The 14,438-nt window shown below is 39.6% G+C and overlaps 1 protein-coding gene across 1 annotated transcript in view; it reads right to left on the reverse strand.

Moving 5' to 3' along the window:
• Positions 1 to 14,438, reverse strand: part of LGR5 (leucine rich repeat containing G protein-coupled receptor 5) — an 80,253-nt gene that overhangs the window by 9,048 nt on the left and 56,767 nt on the right. The window contains 7 exon segments of the mRNA XM_044449858.1: positions 644 to 709; positions 4,071 to 4,142; positions 5,108 to 5,176; positions 5,285 to 5,356; positions 7,044 to 7,115; positions 12,623 to 12,691; positions 13,509 to 13,580. Coding sequence (XP_044305793.1) covers positions 644 to 709; positions 4,071 to 4,142; positions 5,108 to 5,176; positions 5,285 to 5,356; positions 7,044 to 7,115; positions 12,623 to 12,691; positions 13,509 to 13,580 — 492 coding nt within the window.

The raw sequence follows: 14,438 nt of genomic DNA on the forward strand, positions 1-14,438 counted from the left end.
TCCATGAATAAACAGAACTAGCTGTATGGTTCTTTAGATTGTGAGATTTCTTTTAGAGCTTGATGTTCCACTAGAACAGCCTGATGCCCTCCAGATGTTTTGGGCTACAGCTCCCATCATCCCCAGCCAGCATGGCCAGTGCTTAGGAATCTGGGACATTGCAGCCTACAATATTTGGTTGGGGAAGGTTGCAGTAGAACAGGAGTTTCTATGCAAAAGGCATCCCTTCTCCTCCAGAGATGAGTGTCTCTTTATCCTAAAGAATGAGAAGCAGGATTAAAGAGCTGAAAAGAAGCCATAGTGAAGAAGGTGGCGAAGCAAATGGGAGGATCAGAACTCCAATATTTTGGATCAAGGTCTGGATCTTTCACATTGTATTGGAAGTTTCATAGGCAGAGTCATCTAAAAGGCATAATTCCTCTCCACTATCAAAAGTCCTTATGGTTATAGCGTGTCATCCAAGAGGAGACACATAATCTACTAAACAAAGAAAAAAAAGCAGGTGATATGGCGAGATAAAATGTTCCTAATCAAAAAGGGAATATTGAAATAAGGCAACTGAGACTCAAGACATCAAATAAGACATTCAGACTTTTAAGATTATAGTTCTAAAAGGGTTTTTTTTTTTTTTTTGAAACCTTACATTTTCTGAAGTTTTTCACAAGCAGTGAAATGGGGCAGGTCTTTCAGCCGATTATAGGAAAGGTCTCTGAAATACAAATGCAGAGAAAACACAAGGTACATTACTTTGCTAAATAGTAAAACACATTTTAGAATTACTTCTTTCTGGAAAAGCATATATGTGGAAAAGCATGATACTGGATCCAATTGTCCTCCCTTTTAATTATTTAAAATAATCTACGAGATACTTGGTTTTGAAATATTTTTCCCTAGGAGGATCCCATCTTTTTAGTTGCAATCACAGTGAAATTTAATTAGCTTCCCAGACTATACTTTAAATTAAATAATCTTGCTTCTGACCTTTAGAACTGCCATATCTTTAGCTGAGGAAAGTGGTTTGTGGAACTAGAACTAACTCTGAAAATCAATCACTACAGAAAAAAAGGCCTTTCAAATGATTTGAGCCAAAACTCAACAAATTACAGAATAACTGAAACATCTGGGATCATTTATAGTATAATATAACTAATCAAAAACAAGCCATGGTAATTTGCAGAAATTGTAAAAAGAAGAAAGAAAAAAGGGAAATAGATTTGTATCCTGTACTCCTTTGTGCAGGGAAAACTCCCATCAGGTTTAATAGGATGTTTGCCTCTGTAAAGAAATTAATGAAACTGGACAGAAGGATATGTCCTTTGTTTCTGGTTTTTAACCTCAGAAAGTAACATTTTATGTCTGTGTTAATTCTTTACAATTAACTCAAATTTATGTTGCTCAAAAATCAAATTCCCCCTTGCCAGAGAATATTACTTCCCCTGGAATGGGGAAAGTTACATGGATTCCTCCCCTCTACCCTTCCCTGCTTCACAAGGTCTGGGAGATGTTCATTTAGGAGAAAGGAGAACACAGGAGTCACCTGTAATCTTTTCTGAGGAAGGCATGTTTCAGAGGCACAGGGAAGTTAGACTTGAAAGAAGGTACTTTTGCTACCAGAGAAAACACTGGAGATGGGGAGAGTTTCAGAGTGGAGAAGCAAATTCTATCACAGGGCAGGGTAGGGTGAAGGTAAAAATGGTCAGTGTAGTGAAACTGGATAATGAAGTGAGTACCACAAAGATGAGGTATGGTGATGTTGCATCTCTGCTAGAATAATCTAATAGAGCCTCTGGACTTGGCAGATTTTTTGCAGATATTGGCAACAGAGTCTCAAGGAACAATATGGTCCCTGGCCAAGATTGTAGGCTATATACCTTTAAAGACCAAAGACAGAATGGCTGAGTTCACACAACACGTTAAACCCCTTAGGATTTTTAATCACGCACTTTAACCCTGGTGGTTAAAATCCAGCTGAGTCTGAGGGATGATGGTCAAGCGCAGCAGGGTTGCATGTCTCCTTCCCGCCTACCTCCTTCAGCCCTGCAGTATCCAGGGAGAAACTGCAGGAATGTGATGATGTCCCCTGAGCTGCAACAAGCTACATAAGCCTTGCTCATAAAGGGCCATTTTGCTATTATGTTAATATGTTACAGTTAGAATGTTGGCTGGCCCAGCAAACTAATAGGAGATACATTTGTCATGATGTAATTGTTAAAGGAAAGTGCAGTTGGCCCATTCACAAAGAAGTAGACAGAATGATTACTTTTGATAGTGATTAAACTAACACTGCAACATTCTTGCAAGTTACAATAATGTGTTGGTTAATCATTATAAGAAACCAGGTCTCCCACATATCTCAGGAATACTATTCAAAATTCCAGTTGAATAAATGTGGCTTAGGGAGAAAATAAAGATATGGAAAGAAAAAAATCCATTCATATTTTAGTATGTAGCTCTACCAAGTATTTCTGAGCCCAGATGAGATTTATGCTACCTGGACACCAGTGACTTTTAAAAACTGTCTGGAAAAAAAAATAAAAAGCTTGCACAAATCCATATATAGGCTTAATTTCCCCTCAACCCTCTTAAAATATCCGAGTCCATTGCCCCGATGAGATTTAATTATAGTATCATTAGCTTATCTCAATCTACCAGGCTAACCAAGTTTATATAATACTGTTTCCATTACAATGCAAACTCTTTTTAGAAATGCTATCCATGTCCATCTAGTAAACTAGGTGTAGTAGTTAAGAGCGTGGGACTGGGACTCAGGCTATCTGGCTTTTATTCCCCATTCAGCCATGGAGCCAACTGGGTGACTTTGGGCCAGTCACAGACTCTCAGCCCAACCTACCTCACAGAGTTGTTCTTGTGGGGATAAGATTGAGAGCAGGAGGACTAGAATTATGCAAGCCACTTTGAGTTTTTTGTAAGAAAAAAGGTAGGATATAAATCTAATAAATCATCAATAAATGTATGACTGAACTGATTTCACCTAGGTCTCCCACATCTGTGCAGGTGTTCTCATTACAGTTTTGCACATGTTTTTAAACTTGACCTACCCTTGTCTAGTTATTTCTCATTTTAGACCACTGTCACCTAACATTCTCTCCTGCCATCTCTCTGCTCTTTGGTAAATAAATCTAACATGCTTCCCTTCACATCCTGTTACTGTGGTTTACCACTTCTCTCTCTGTACTTTGCACTGGTTCCTAGCCATTACATTTAGCCTTTGCATTTCTTTCTACTCTTCCTAGTGCCATTCTCATATCGCATGCAAGCTATTCTGACAGCTGCATTTGCTGCAGTACCTACAGCCACCTTTTCAGCTACTATCAAGTTATCCATTGAACTCACTCCCCAGTCTGTCCATCGCCTCTTCTCAATTATTTCCTTAAAACCTATTTGAGGTGTAGAACCTTTCCTAATAGGGATTAAGAGCTCAGTTTGCACATGTTATTCATAAGTCTACCCTGCTTCCATGTTAGTTTGCATGTATTATTCATAAGACCATTCTGTTTCCTTATTCATGTTGCTTGAAAAAATCTCCATGAAAACAAATTTATTCCTGCTTGTGAATGTACAATCGGAGAGCCCTTTGAAGACCCTCAAATAACTGGCTCACCCTCTGTGGCTTGGTTTGAAAAACATGCCATGCAATGGCAAAGTGGGCAGCCATGGAAGCCATCTAGAAAGGGAGGTGGCTGGTGCCTGGCATAGCACAACAGCAATGGAGTGCTCTCATGTCATGCAAACCAAGCCACTGTGTCTCCTCACATAATAATGGACGGAATTCTATGTTGTCTGCATGCCAGAGGGACTTACTGCTAATGCAATAGGAAACTACTGGTGCCCTAAACAACCAGAAATGAGCAGAAATGGGAAAAGGACTTAATGATCCATTCTGAAAACTAGCATTTCTTATTTATGGGGCTGTTTTAGGAAGCACTAGATTCTTTATTATATGCCTATTTAGAAGTTTAGAAGTCTAAATGTATATATTTATTTTATAACATATTCTTGATAACTTTTCAAATTCATATTACTCAATGTAAATTACACTTCACACTTACAGTACTTGGAGGTTGGGGAGTTGATCACAGACTGTTTCAGGAAGAGATGAGATCTGAGCTCCTGTAAGGGTTCTGTTGAGGTATAAAAATTACTCACAGTCAATACCTATCACTTAACAGCCTGATCCACTGCCTGATTAAATTGAAATGCCAGAATACATTCCTCTCTGGTGCCCAATGTCAATGTCATAGCACTCTGCTTGTCTTCTTTGTGCAGAGAAAGAACATGCTTGCACCCAGTCATCTCCCTATACTGTGCATATACATTAACCTGCGAGGTAAGCAGCAAAAGCCCATGACTCTTGCAGTGGAAGTACATGTGCAGCCAGGCATGGTGGACAGCCATGCCACCCAAAACCAGGCCACTTCCTGGAGGATAGCTGGTTTTTTGCTGCAAGCCACCATGACCATCCATGGTTTGTTCTAGGCATTGCTGAACCCACAGTGAGTTGTCCCAAACCTGAGAAATATATTGCCATAAAAATCAACCTCTATTTCAAAAGAAGCCCACCCACAAAAGCAAAGCAGTTGCAGCCAGAGAAGAAAGGGGGAGACATGAGAGGTTTTGATGCTCAGAAGCCAGGGATATCATGTGTGTGCCAGGGAAGGATAATCCACTGAGAGCCTGACTGCCTGGCAGATGCACCAAGGGGCCTTCTGTGAACAATCCACACCATGGAGACCCTTCACAGGGTGGACTGTCATGTTTAGTGAACCTGCCCATGGCCAAATCAGGCTCCTCTATGCGCCTCTGTATGGAATATTATTTCACATAGTGACATCGTGTGCACGGCTTAGCAGAGAGGTACCCACCTGTTTCTCCACCCTTCAGATAAGAAGACTGCTGGACCAGTAAGTGCATGAGCCAGGTCACAGTGTCAAAGGGATCAAACTAACTCAAATCTATGAATTCTGGATTAGCCAGGTTGCAGATCAGGTTGCAAATGGGTGGTCGGAGGTCAGCTCCTTTAAAGCAACTCAACATCTGCAATAATCAATGCCATCTGCTTTCAGAAGTAACATGAACTGATACTTACAGGCTTTCCAGGCTTGTTGTCCCGGTCAGATCAGGAAACTCTGTTATCTGTGAAGCACCATTTAATGTCCTAAAGTTACAAACACAACATAATTAGTGTGTCTTTCTTTCTTTCTTTTTTAAAGTAGAGGAGGAGTTGTTTGGGGGGTGAAGTGCTTTAAAAGATATGAATACATACAAGGTTCTGAGTTCAGGTAAGTGCTGAAAAGCAGACTTTCCCACAGTCTGAATAGGGTTGTCATAAAAATGGCTGCGAAGAAGAAGACAAGAAATTTAACTCTTAAGATGCATATCTTCAAATACATGTGCAATAAATTAGGGATGCTCATAAAAGCTTTGAAGCCCTTGCCTTCAATCTGTTCATTACGTCTTCTCTCGCAGGGCTACTTTTAATCTGCTAAAACAGGTTTTCTCCTCTAATTTGTTCCCAAATTACAATTCTAGCCTCATTCTATCTCAGAGCAAATGTATGTTTATGGATCAGTGTGGACTATAAAAGTCTGGAATACCCTGAAATGGATAGGAATGAGATTGAGCATTACTTCAGACATTTGTGTAACAAGTGTGACAGTAAGACACTCCTAAGAATGTCCTCTCCAGAGTTACTATCTTTTCTTCTGTGTGAAGCCTTGTTTATTTTATTGGGTGGCATTCACTGAAAATGAACTTTTTGGTCTGATCTGGATGTAATATGAAGCAAGATAAGCATAAGCCTTGTGCTTGCGTGCTCCATCCCTTTGATTACTAGGCTCAGAACAAGTCAATTCAGAAGCCAGCTTTAAATTATGGATTCAGATCCTTATTTGTTCCAAACCTGCTAACCAAAGTTCTCTAGGAATTTATGGATAAGTCACACAAGAGGTCTTCAGTCATTCATGGATGGAAAAGGTTTGTGCATCACTTGACTTAATTTGAGATATATTACATCCAAACTAAGAGTCTAGAAGAATTTGGCCTCAAACTTAAGCACAATATAAAAAGGCCTTACACTGCTTCAGACAAGTAACTTAAAACACATTTTTCTTCATTTCCTTACTTTTCCTTCTGTCATTGAGATATGTTACTGAAGACATCATGAAACAAGTATGCAACACTTTCATCTGTGTTTGGCTCCTTCACTGCCAACTAACTGAAAGGGTAATAATAAAAATGGTCTTTCTGAGACTGGCCAAAGGAACTTCTTAATTTATGAATTGGCTCATTTATGTGCAGAATCTGGAGTATGTCCATACTTTGCCCATGGTGAGAAATGCCAACATGGATACATGCTTGTCAGCAGACTCCACATGGGCTATATTTTTAAATTGACCTTCACAAATAACAACTTGAGTGCAACAGCATAAAAAGGGACATGGGAATTTGCAATCTTAGTATTGGCACATGGAAACTGAGGATTCTACAATGCAGTTAAGATTTTCCCCAAAATTTGAAGGTAGGTTTCCATTAGTGGAAAAGGGCCCTCCGAAATCTTCTCAAGACTTTTTAATAGCAAGCCTATACATATTTATAGAATCAGGGCTTACCAGTGGGAGGAAGTGGCCCTTCCGTAACCAGTTCAAATGGCTGAAATTTCCTGATAGTTGTAGTTTCTTTCCATCAGGCTGGAAATGAAGTGATAAGGGGAAAGGGTGTGTGCAGGAGGCAGAGAAAGAAATAGCATGATAGGGTAACTCTGTGCCAGAGCTGAGGAGAGTGATAAAGTGTCATGGAGCCGGGTCTTGGGGAACAGGCAAGAGTGGAAGAAGCAACACGGGGTGCAGGAGGTGGGCAGGAAACCTAGTCAAGTTTTTGGGTTGGGGCATTGAAGATACAGTGTCCAGAAGGAGCATGGAAATTCATGAAGTTGGGAAGCACCAGCCTATGCATAGGATAGGACTGACAATGACATTGAGTAATTAATTTCATTTTTTCTATTCACTTATTTTGTGACTACTTACATCGCTATGAGTGATGGATTGCCCACAAATGCCTGTTCGGGTATTGACCTGATATTATTACTATGAAATCCCCTGAAAAGGAAACAACATAGAATATCATACATATATTTGCAAGATATGAACTGCATGTTTTAAAGATATGGTAACGCACGTGTTCCTGAGACAAATTCAGTTCTGTAGAATGCTAGCTGATGCAATAATGGACGGCTTTCTATTCCACCCACATTATGGCAGCAAGGTTGGGGACAGAAACAAAAACAGTTTAATAGAACAGATGGAATATTTTCCTAATTTTGTAGCATTAGCATCAATTTTCTCAAGCCTTTTATACCCTTAATAATCTTCACAGGGCACACAATCATCCCCCTGAAAGCAATAAGATCAAAAGTTATTTGCATTTGATGCTGTCCTGGTTGGTATGCTCAATGTTATGCAGTTCCTGCTGAAGTCCTTCTTTTAGTAATGAGTCCACACATGTTGACTCCAAAGCAGGCCCCAAAGAGTTCAGCAGGACTTTGTCCCCCATGTGAGTGTACTTAGACCATTCTTCTAAGCCTCTTATTGGACAATGTTTTAATTAAAATCAACAGAACTTACTTCCAGTGTGTTTTAGATTAAGGTGCTAATGAATGTGGATTTACAGAAAATCCCAGGGCATCCTTTACATTTTATCTGTTCTCATAGTTTCTTTATGAAAGTATTTTAAATGGACAAGCTAAACAATGTAATTACTCCTATTCAAGAAAGAAGCAAATTGTCTCCCAATTAATTACAGCATTTTATTCACATGAGTAATAATCTATTGTTACAAACAAGAGGAACAGTAATGATTAGTGTGGGAAATGTTCATTTGTTCAATCGGGTATGAACAAAGTTTCCCAGATTTAAATGGAAACACTGGATGGTTCACTAGCACAAGCACCTCTATTCATTGCTCAGGCAAGGTTATCAGCTGCTGAGATTAGTGACCATACTCAGATGGCCCAGAAAACCAGTTGCACTTTAAAGCACTTGCTCTGGAAAAATGGGGAACAAGGGAAGTTAAGGTAGAACACAGCATTGAACAGTTTTGTGGGTATCTAAACTTCATATTAAAACCCAGAGGTTTTCATCATGTTTAGCATTAATTTATCCTGGGGGGGTGGGATAATGCAACAGAGATATTTTCTGAAGATCAGGCAGTGAACTGTTGCAATACTATTTGGTGTGCAGGAAAAATTAGTAAGATTCAGCTAATGTTAATGACTATTCATGCTAGCCTCCTTCCTAATCTGCAGAAAGGTTTGGTGACCATCGTGGTTATTTAACTGGGGGGATAAATACAACTGATAAACTAATGTTAAAATAAAAATAGTTTCAAATATTTTAAACTCAGAACACTATAGCAGGCCTCATTTTAACAGCGACTGTCACCATACTTATATACATATGTTTAGTGTGGAAGCAATATGTGAAGGCATACGGCCTTTTTGTACGTACACACCTTTGAATACCTGGGAGCACCACACAGAGAATATGAGTTTAAAATGTATATGAGAAACTGGCACATGCTCAAGGGAACGGATGAAGACCTCTTAGCTTCAAAAAACCTAGAAGCCTTGTGCAAAGCATCACTGAGATCCATCTAATGGACTCAAGGGGACTTAGCACAGGGAACATGAACATCTTGCAAATGCAAAGAGCAAAAAAGACAGGAAAGGAGACTGGAAAGATACCATCCAAGGAGGAGGAAATCAGTATGTCTTGCCGGCTTCCTATTGCACAATTTGCATTATGTGTCCATATTTAAGTTGACTGTAGAAGAAAGTAGCTTAATAATGAAGCCTGTCTTAAGCACTACCGTGCTATCCATAGTCTACAAGTATTGTGTGCAGGTTAGTGGACTCACAGAGAAGGGACAGAGCCTGTCTTCTGCACCAGGAGGAAACCAGGCAGGCTGCATGGAGAAGGCAAGTGGGCTGTCAGAGGATGGGAGCCTCTTTCTCCATCCCTAGCACTGGAATATAGGGAACTGTTGCAAGAGGGATGGGATTCTCCACAACAGGCTAGTACCTCATTTTTGTAATCTAGTAACTATTGTATCCTGATTGCCAATTTCAGACAATATTTCCAACTGCTAGTAGAAGTACTGTGGTCACTCTTGAGAGAAGCTCCTTTCTTTGTGTATGGATGAGTTACCATGTGCGTAAATGAAATTGCTGTGGAGGATTTGGGAAATTCTGTCCAACGTGTTGCCTGGATTCTGGGAAATGAGGGCTGCTTGCTGCAAAGTCAAAAATGTCACATATGAAGCAATGCAGAAAGCCAGCCTTGCTGGCAGCATGTTTAGAAGATAGCTGAATTTATGTTCAAAGACACAGGGACTGAGAAAGTCTGTTACAAGTCTGATGGAACCATCATTCATCTAGATCATAATTATTTTTTTAATGCATACAGGATGCTTTTTCGGTCATCCTGGTGGAATTTGGAGATGCATCTGCCATATGGCAGCAATGGGCAAAATTCAGATGAATTTGTATCCAAATACCATTTACAGTGCAAAATGTTTCCATATGTTAAATGATAGCCACACTTTAGATGACAGAGCAGGGAAATATAAAGTGAAATAATATAATGGGGAAATGCACACTGCTGTTAGTATGCTCTACTTTTCCTTTTCATCTCCCAGCTGTGACTGCGGATGTGCTAAATAGATGCCTGGCTGTGACACTGAACTGAATGAAGGCTAATAAACTGAAGGTCCAGCCAAGCAAAGCAGAGGTGCTGGTAGTGTGTAGGTCTTCTGACCGGAGAGAGGGGGCTTATCCCATTCTGGATGAGTCACAGTCCCCCTGAAGGAGCAGGTTCATAGTTTTGGGGTCCTCTTAGAACTATATATCCCAGGAGGATCAGATGCCCTTATGCAAAATGAGTGCCCCCTGTCAATTTCTGCTGGTGACTCAACTATGCCCTTATCTGGGCAGGGATAAATTGGTTTCAGTAATCTATGCCCTGGTAACCCCCACATTATACCCTTGAGGTTTGGATGAAGCTGCAGTTTATACACAATGTGGCAGCTGGATTAATAACTGGGACCAGAAGTTCTGAACACGTAAGACCAATTCTCACTGCTTGCACTAGTTGCCTGTACACTTCTAAGGCTCTAATTTTAACCTATAAATTCCTACATGGTTTGGGATTGCAATACCTGAGGAAATGCCTCTTCTGACCTGGATCTACATATAGACTTTGATTACATCTCAGGCCTTCTGAGGGATGCCTTGAAATTTTATTTATTTATTCACATTTTTATAGGCTGCCTATCACTGCCAAAAAGTCTCCCTAGGCAGCTTACAACATATTAAACACACACACACCAACAATTTTATGCTGCATTTTATATTGTATTTTAATATTGTATTTCTGCTACATTCTGTGAATTACTGTGAGCAATCCAAAGACCTTTGACTATTTGAGAGTGTGGAGATGAACTAACTAAATGTTACTCTTAACAGAAGAAAACACAACACACCTTACAAACGGTTAAATTAGGACACGTTTAGGTGGCAAAAGTGTACTGGGGAGGAGACTTTTGTCAGAACTGCAACACAGGGGAAAGGATTAAACTCCTTCAGTATTGTCTGCCTCTCTTCTTTGACTATTCTTGAAAGAGCCCTTGATTCCCAGACATATTCAATTTAACTTAACATATTGTTTGACCCTCACTTATGGTAAATAAATACACTTCAGGGATGTTGTCAGCACTACTGCTTCTCAGAGTGTCCCAGTTCATACATTCAGGATAGCCACTGATTTTACATGGTTGGGATCCCATATCAAAGTTGGAACCATGTGGCATTTGCGAGGCAATCAGCCATATCCATGTCACACTTACAGGGCCCAGTTCTTGCAGGGAAGTGGCTGTGGCAGAGATACATATGAGCCGGATCAATCCATAGGAAGAAGAACTGGCTGCTAAAAGCAAGGTTATATCAGCAGCTATAAGCAGCTTTTGCTTCCTTTGCATTATTCCAAAGGTACTACTGAATAACAAGAAGAGATGGCAGTCAAAGGAATCTGTCTTAGTTCACAGGGCTGAACCAGATGATTTTGAGACTCTCCTCAGAGCAACTTAATTGTTCTTGTAGTTTGTGCAAAGAATTGAGATGAGCCTTTTTCACTTCAGTTGCCCTTTCACATTATCTTATTGATTCCGAGAATTTAGGACATTACAGTTCTAATTTCACTGAAGTTGTTTCAATTGCATTATAAAATGGAGAATCAAGTATCCTCATTAAACCACAAAAATGGTCAATTCATTTTTTTAATAGCCAGTAAAAACAGCAAAATAGTTTCCATTATCACTAGAGGGTGTGTTATAGTTCCATATAACCTTCAAATCTGGATAAAATTCAATTTTATTCATAAATCTGAGAGATCATATGCCAAGGCTAAGAGTGCAGACAGCCCATCAGAATAATACAATGCAATATGGTGGTTTGGCTAAATGATTGTAACACTGACAATCTTCCTTTTTTGTTTTGTTTTTTAAGAATTGTAATTAATCCACACCCATAATGAGAAGCAGAAGATACGTTGTTTCTATCAAAACAAACTTGATCTCCACTGAGACCCACCTAAAGTGTACCTAAGTTCATAATAGGTGCAATTGGTTAGACAGATTTACCCAAGTACATCACAGAAGATCAAGTTTTGTCCTTACTTTATTACATTAATAAACACCCATGCTATCCTATCAACAATCCTATGTGGCTCTATTAAAATGAGATTATTATTTTTTTTAAAAAAAGCTAATTATTACCATTTTTAGAATGCTCTACAGCCTTGGTTCTCAGATCAGCTTACAAGTCAAAACATGGGACTGGATTCAGATTTAGTAACATGCCACTTTACTGGCAGAAGTAGATTTCTTTGTCTCCTCCTCCCCATGGCACGGGGAAGATTACCTGATTTTTGGGAATGTCCCCTCTCCCACCCCACAGCAGGGCCTCCATACAACCTGTATATTAATTAAAGGAAGGAAGGAAGGAAGGAAGGAAGGAAGGAAGGAAGGAAGGAAGGAAGGAAGGAAGGAAGGAAGGAAAGAAAGAAAGAAAGAAAGAAAGAAAGAAAGAAAGAAAGAAAGAAAGAAAGGCTTTTCTATCCCATCCCCTACAAACATCTCGAGACCCCCAGTATAGCAACTGGGGGTGCTGCAGGGAGAAGGGTATGGGGACCTACACTTCCACAAGCCCAGTTGCATAAGTCCAAATCTGGATCCTGTCCATGTAACACAACAAAATCTTCACACTTCAAATGGAACAGGCAGTTAAAATTAGCATAAAGCAGAATGCCAGAGCAAGATGGCCAGTTTCATATCAATTTGTAATTGTAATTTAGGTTTACTTAGGCAATAAAATAGTATTCAAAGCTGGAAAACCAAGCTGAAATTTCTTTTTCCTAGGCTGGAAAACAAGGGGAATCTCTAGTAGGACTCAGCTACATCCTACAGTCAGGATGATAAAGCCACCAGCACTGAAATTATGTGCTGAGCATTGGGAATAAGGAATCTTTTTAGATACCCTAACTTCAGTACTTACAGTTCTTTCAGGTTTCTGAGTGCTCGGACAGAGGTAGGGAATTCATCCAGATTGTTGTAATTTAGATCTCTTGATTAAAACAACGACAAGAAGAGGATATCATAGACTGAATTATATAGTATTTGTTCATCTTTTCAAGGATACATCTTCATTGTATTTATAAGGTTATAAATCATTGCCTGCATTGTATCTAAAGACTACACATTTATAGAACTTATTTAACGTTTAGTTTATTTTTATACCTGTATACTACTAACTATTCCAACAGGCATCTCTAAGCAGCTTACAACAATAAACTTCAAGAACACAATACATTTATCAATATTTCTAACTGTTTCATCTTCCTTGTTTATTATTATTTTGATTAGTTAATCTAGTCCCCCAAATAATCTTAGTTTTATTTCCTTTACTGAGAAAACCAGACTGAAAGCTGAGTTCTGTTATTCTTAAAATCAGTGTCAACATCCTAAATTACTTTGAACGAAAAGAAAAAAAATGCAATTATACTTTTTAAAAAAGGTAACCAAAATAAATACAACTTCAGGTACTGCAGTTCACTACAGATTAAAACCATATACATTAAAATTTGTATCAGGAAATATGAACTAGTTTAATCTATTTTAGTTGGCCTAATTCAATCTAAGCAAAAATATGTCACACTTGATAATGACACAAGATTGTGCAAGGAACACCTACTCTCTTCAAATGCCACTGATATGTTCTATGCCGCTACTGAAAGGAAAAGTATAACTGATTTCAGGATTCATCATAAACTACCAGACTCGGAGCCTGTAGTGATCTGAAAAGCATGTTTAGCTTTTTTAGTTTTGCAGAATGTCAGTGAAAACACGGAAAACAAAGCATAATGAACGAAAGGTCAACTCACAAAGTCTCTAGGCTGTGGAGACCATCAAAGCACTTCTTTCCCAGGGAAAAGATTCTATTATTATGGAGATGCCTGTGGTAGAAAGTTAACAGCAAAGTCAGAAGAACATGCTGTGCACAAAAGAATCAAGGGAAACATATGGATGGGTAAACCTGCTGAAAGTTATCCTTTTCCAGGCCTGTGTGATTATATGAAAATCAGGTTTTCACACAGGTATAGTGGAGAGGGATTCTACCTGTCACTTAGCCATTTTGTTTCCAGGCTCTTTCTCCTAAAGTGCTTAAGTTCTCTACTTCTCACCTTATTTACCTCTCTACCCTTCACATATAACTAATTCAATTTTTGCTCTTTGTTCTCCTTTTCACTCCAACATCCAGTATTTCCTTTTTACAATCGCAAGGGCAGCTACTACAGTTAGAGTACACAAGGACCAATCTTAGGGTCACAGTCCTATGACCCCCATAGCTCATCGGACATCGGGTTCTCAGACCTGTCATTGGAGACAGCACTCTGATCCGAGAGGGGGGGATCTGCGATCTGACCCCCCTCCTTCCCCTTGTGGCCAGTGCAGAAAGAAGAGGCCTCATGGTCTTTCTAAGATTGCAAATAAGGCTGCAAGAGATGAGGAGGAGTGGTTGGTGGAGTGGAGGCAGGAGAAGTCAGGATACAAGCTATCCCATGATCTTTCTGGCCTCTTCCCCCTCCACCAAAATGTTTTTGCTACACAGACACAAATGCTCACCAAGACAGTTCATCTGCTACAATGGCCAGAAGAAAGGAGAGCCACTCTCCTCGCAGAGACTATCCCAGTGGGTCTCCAGCACTGTCAACTTCCACCTCCACCCTTCCATGCAACTGAAGGTCTACTCCACACAAGCATGGACCCTGTCCATGGCCCTCCTTACACAGAATCCCCCTGCAAGACATGTA

The sequence above is a fragment of the Varanus komodoensis genome, unplaced genomic scaffold, assembly GCF_004798865.1.
Source record: "Varanus komodoensis strain SLA01 unplaced genomic scaffold, ASM479886v1 scaffold61, whole genome shotgun sequence".
NCBI classification, from domain to species: domain Eukaryota; kingdom Metazoa; phylum Chordata; class Lepidosauria; order Squamata; family Varanidae; genus Varanus; species Varanus komodoensis.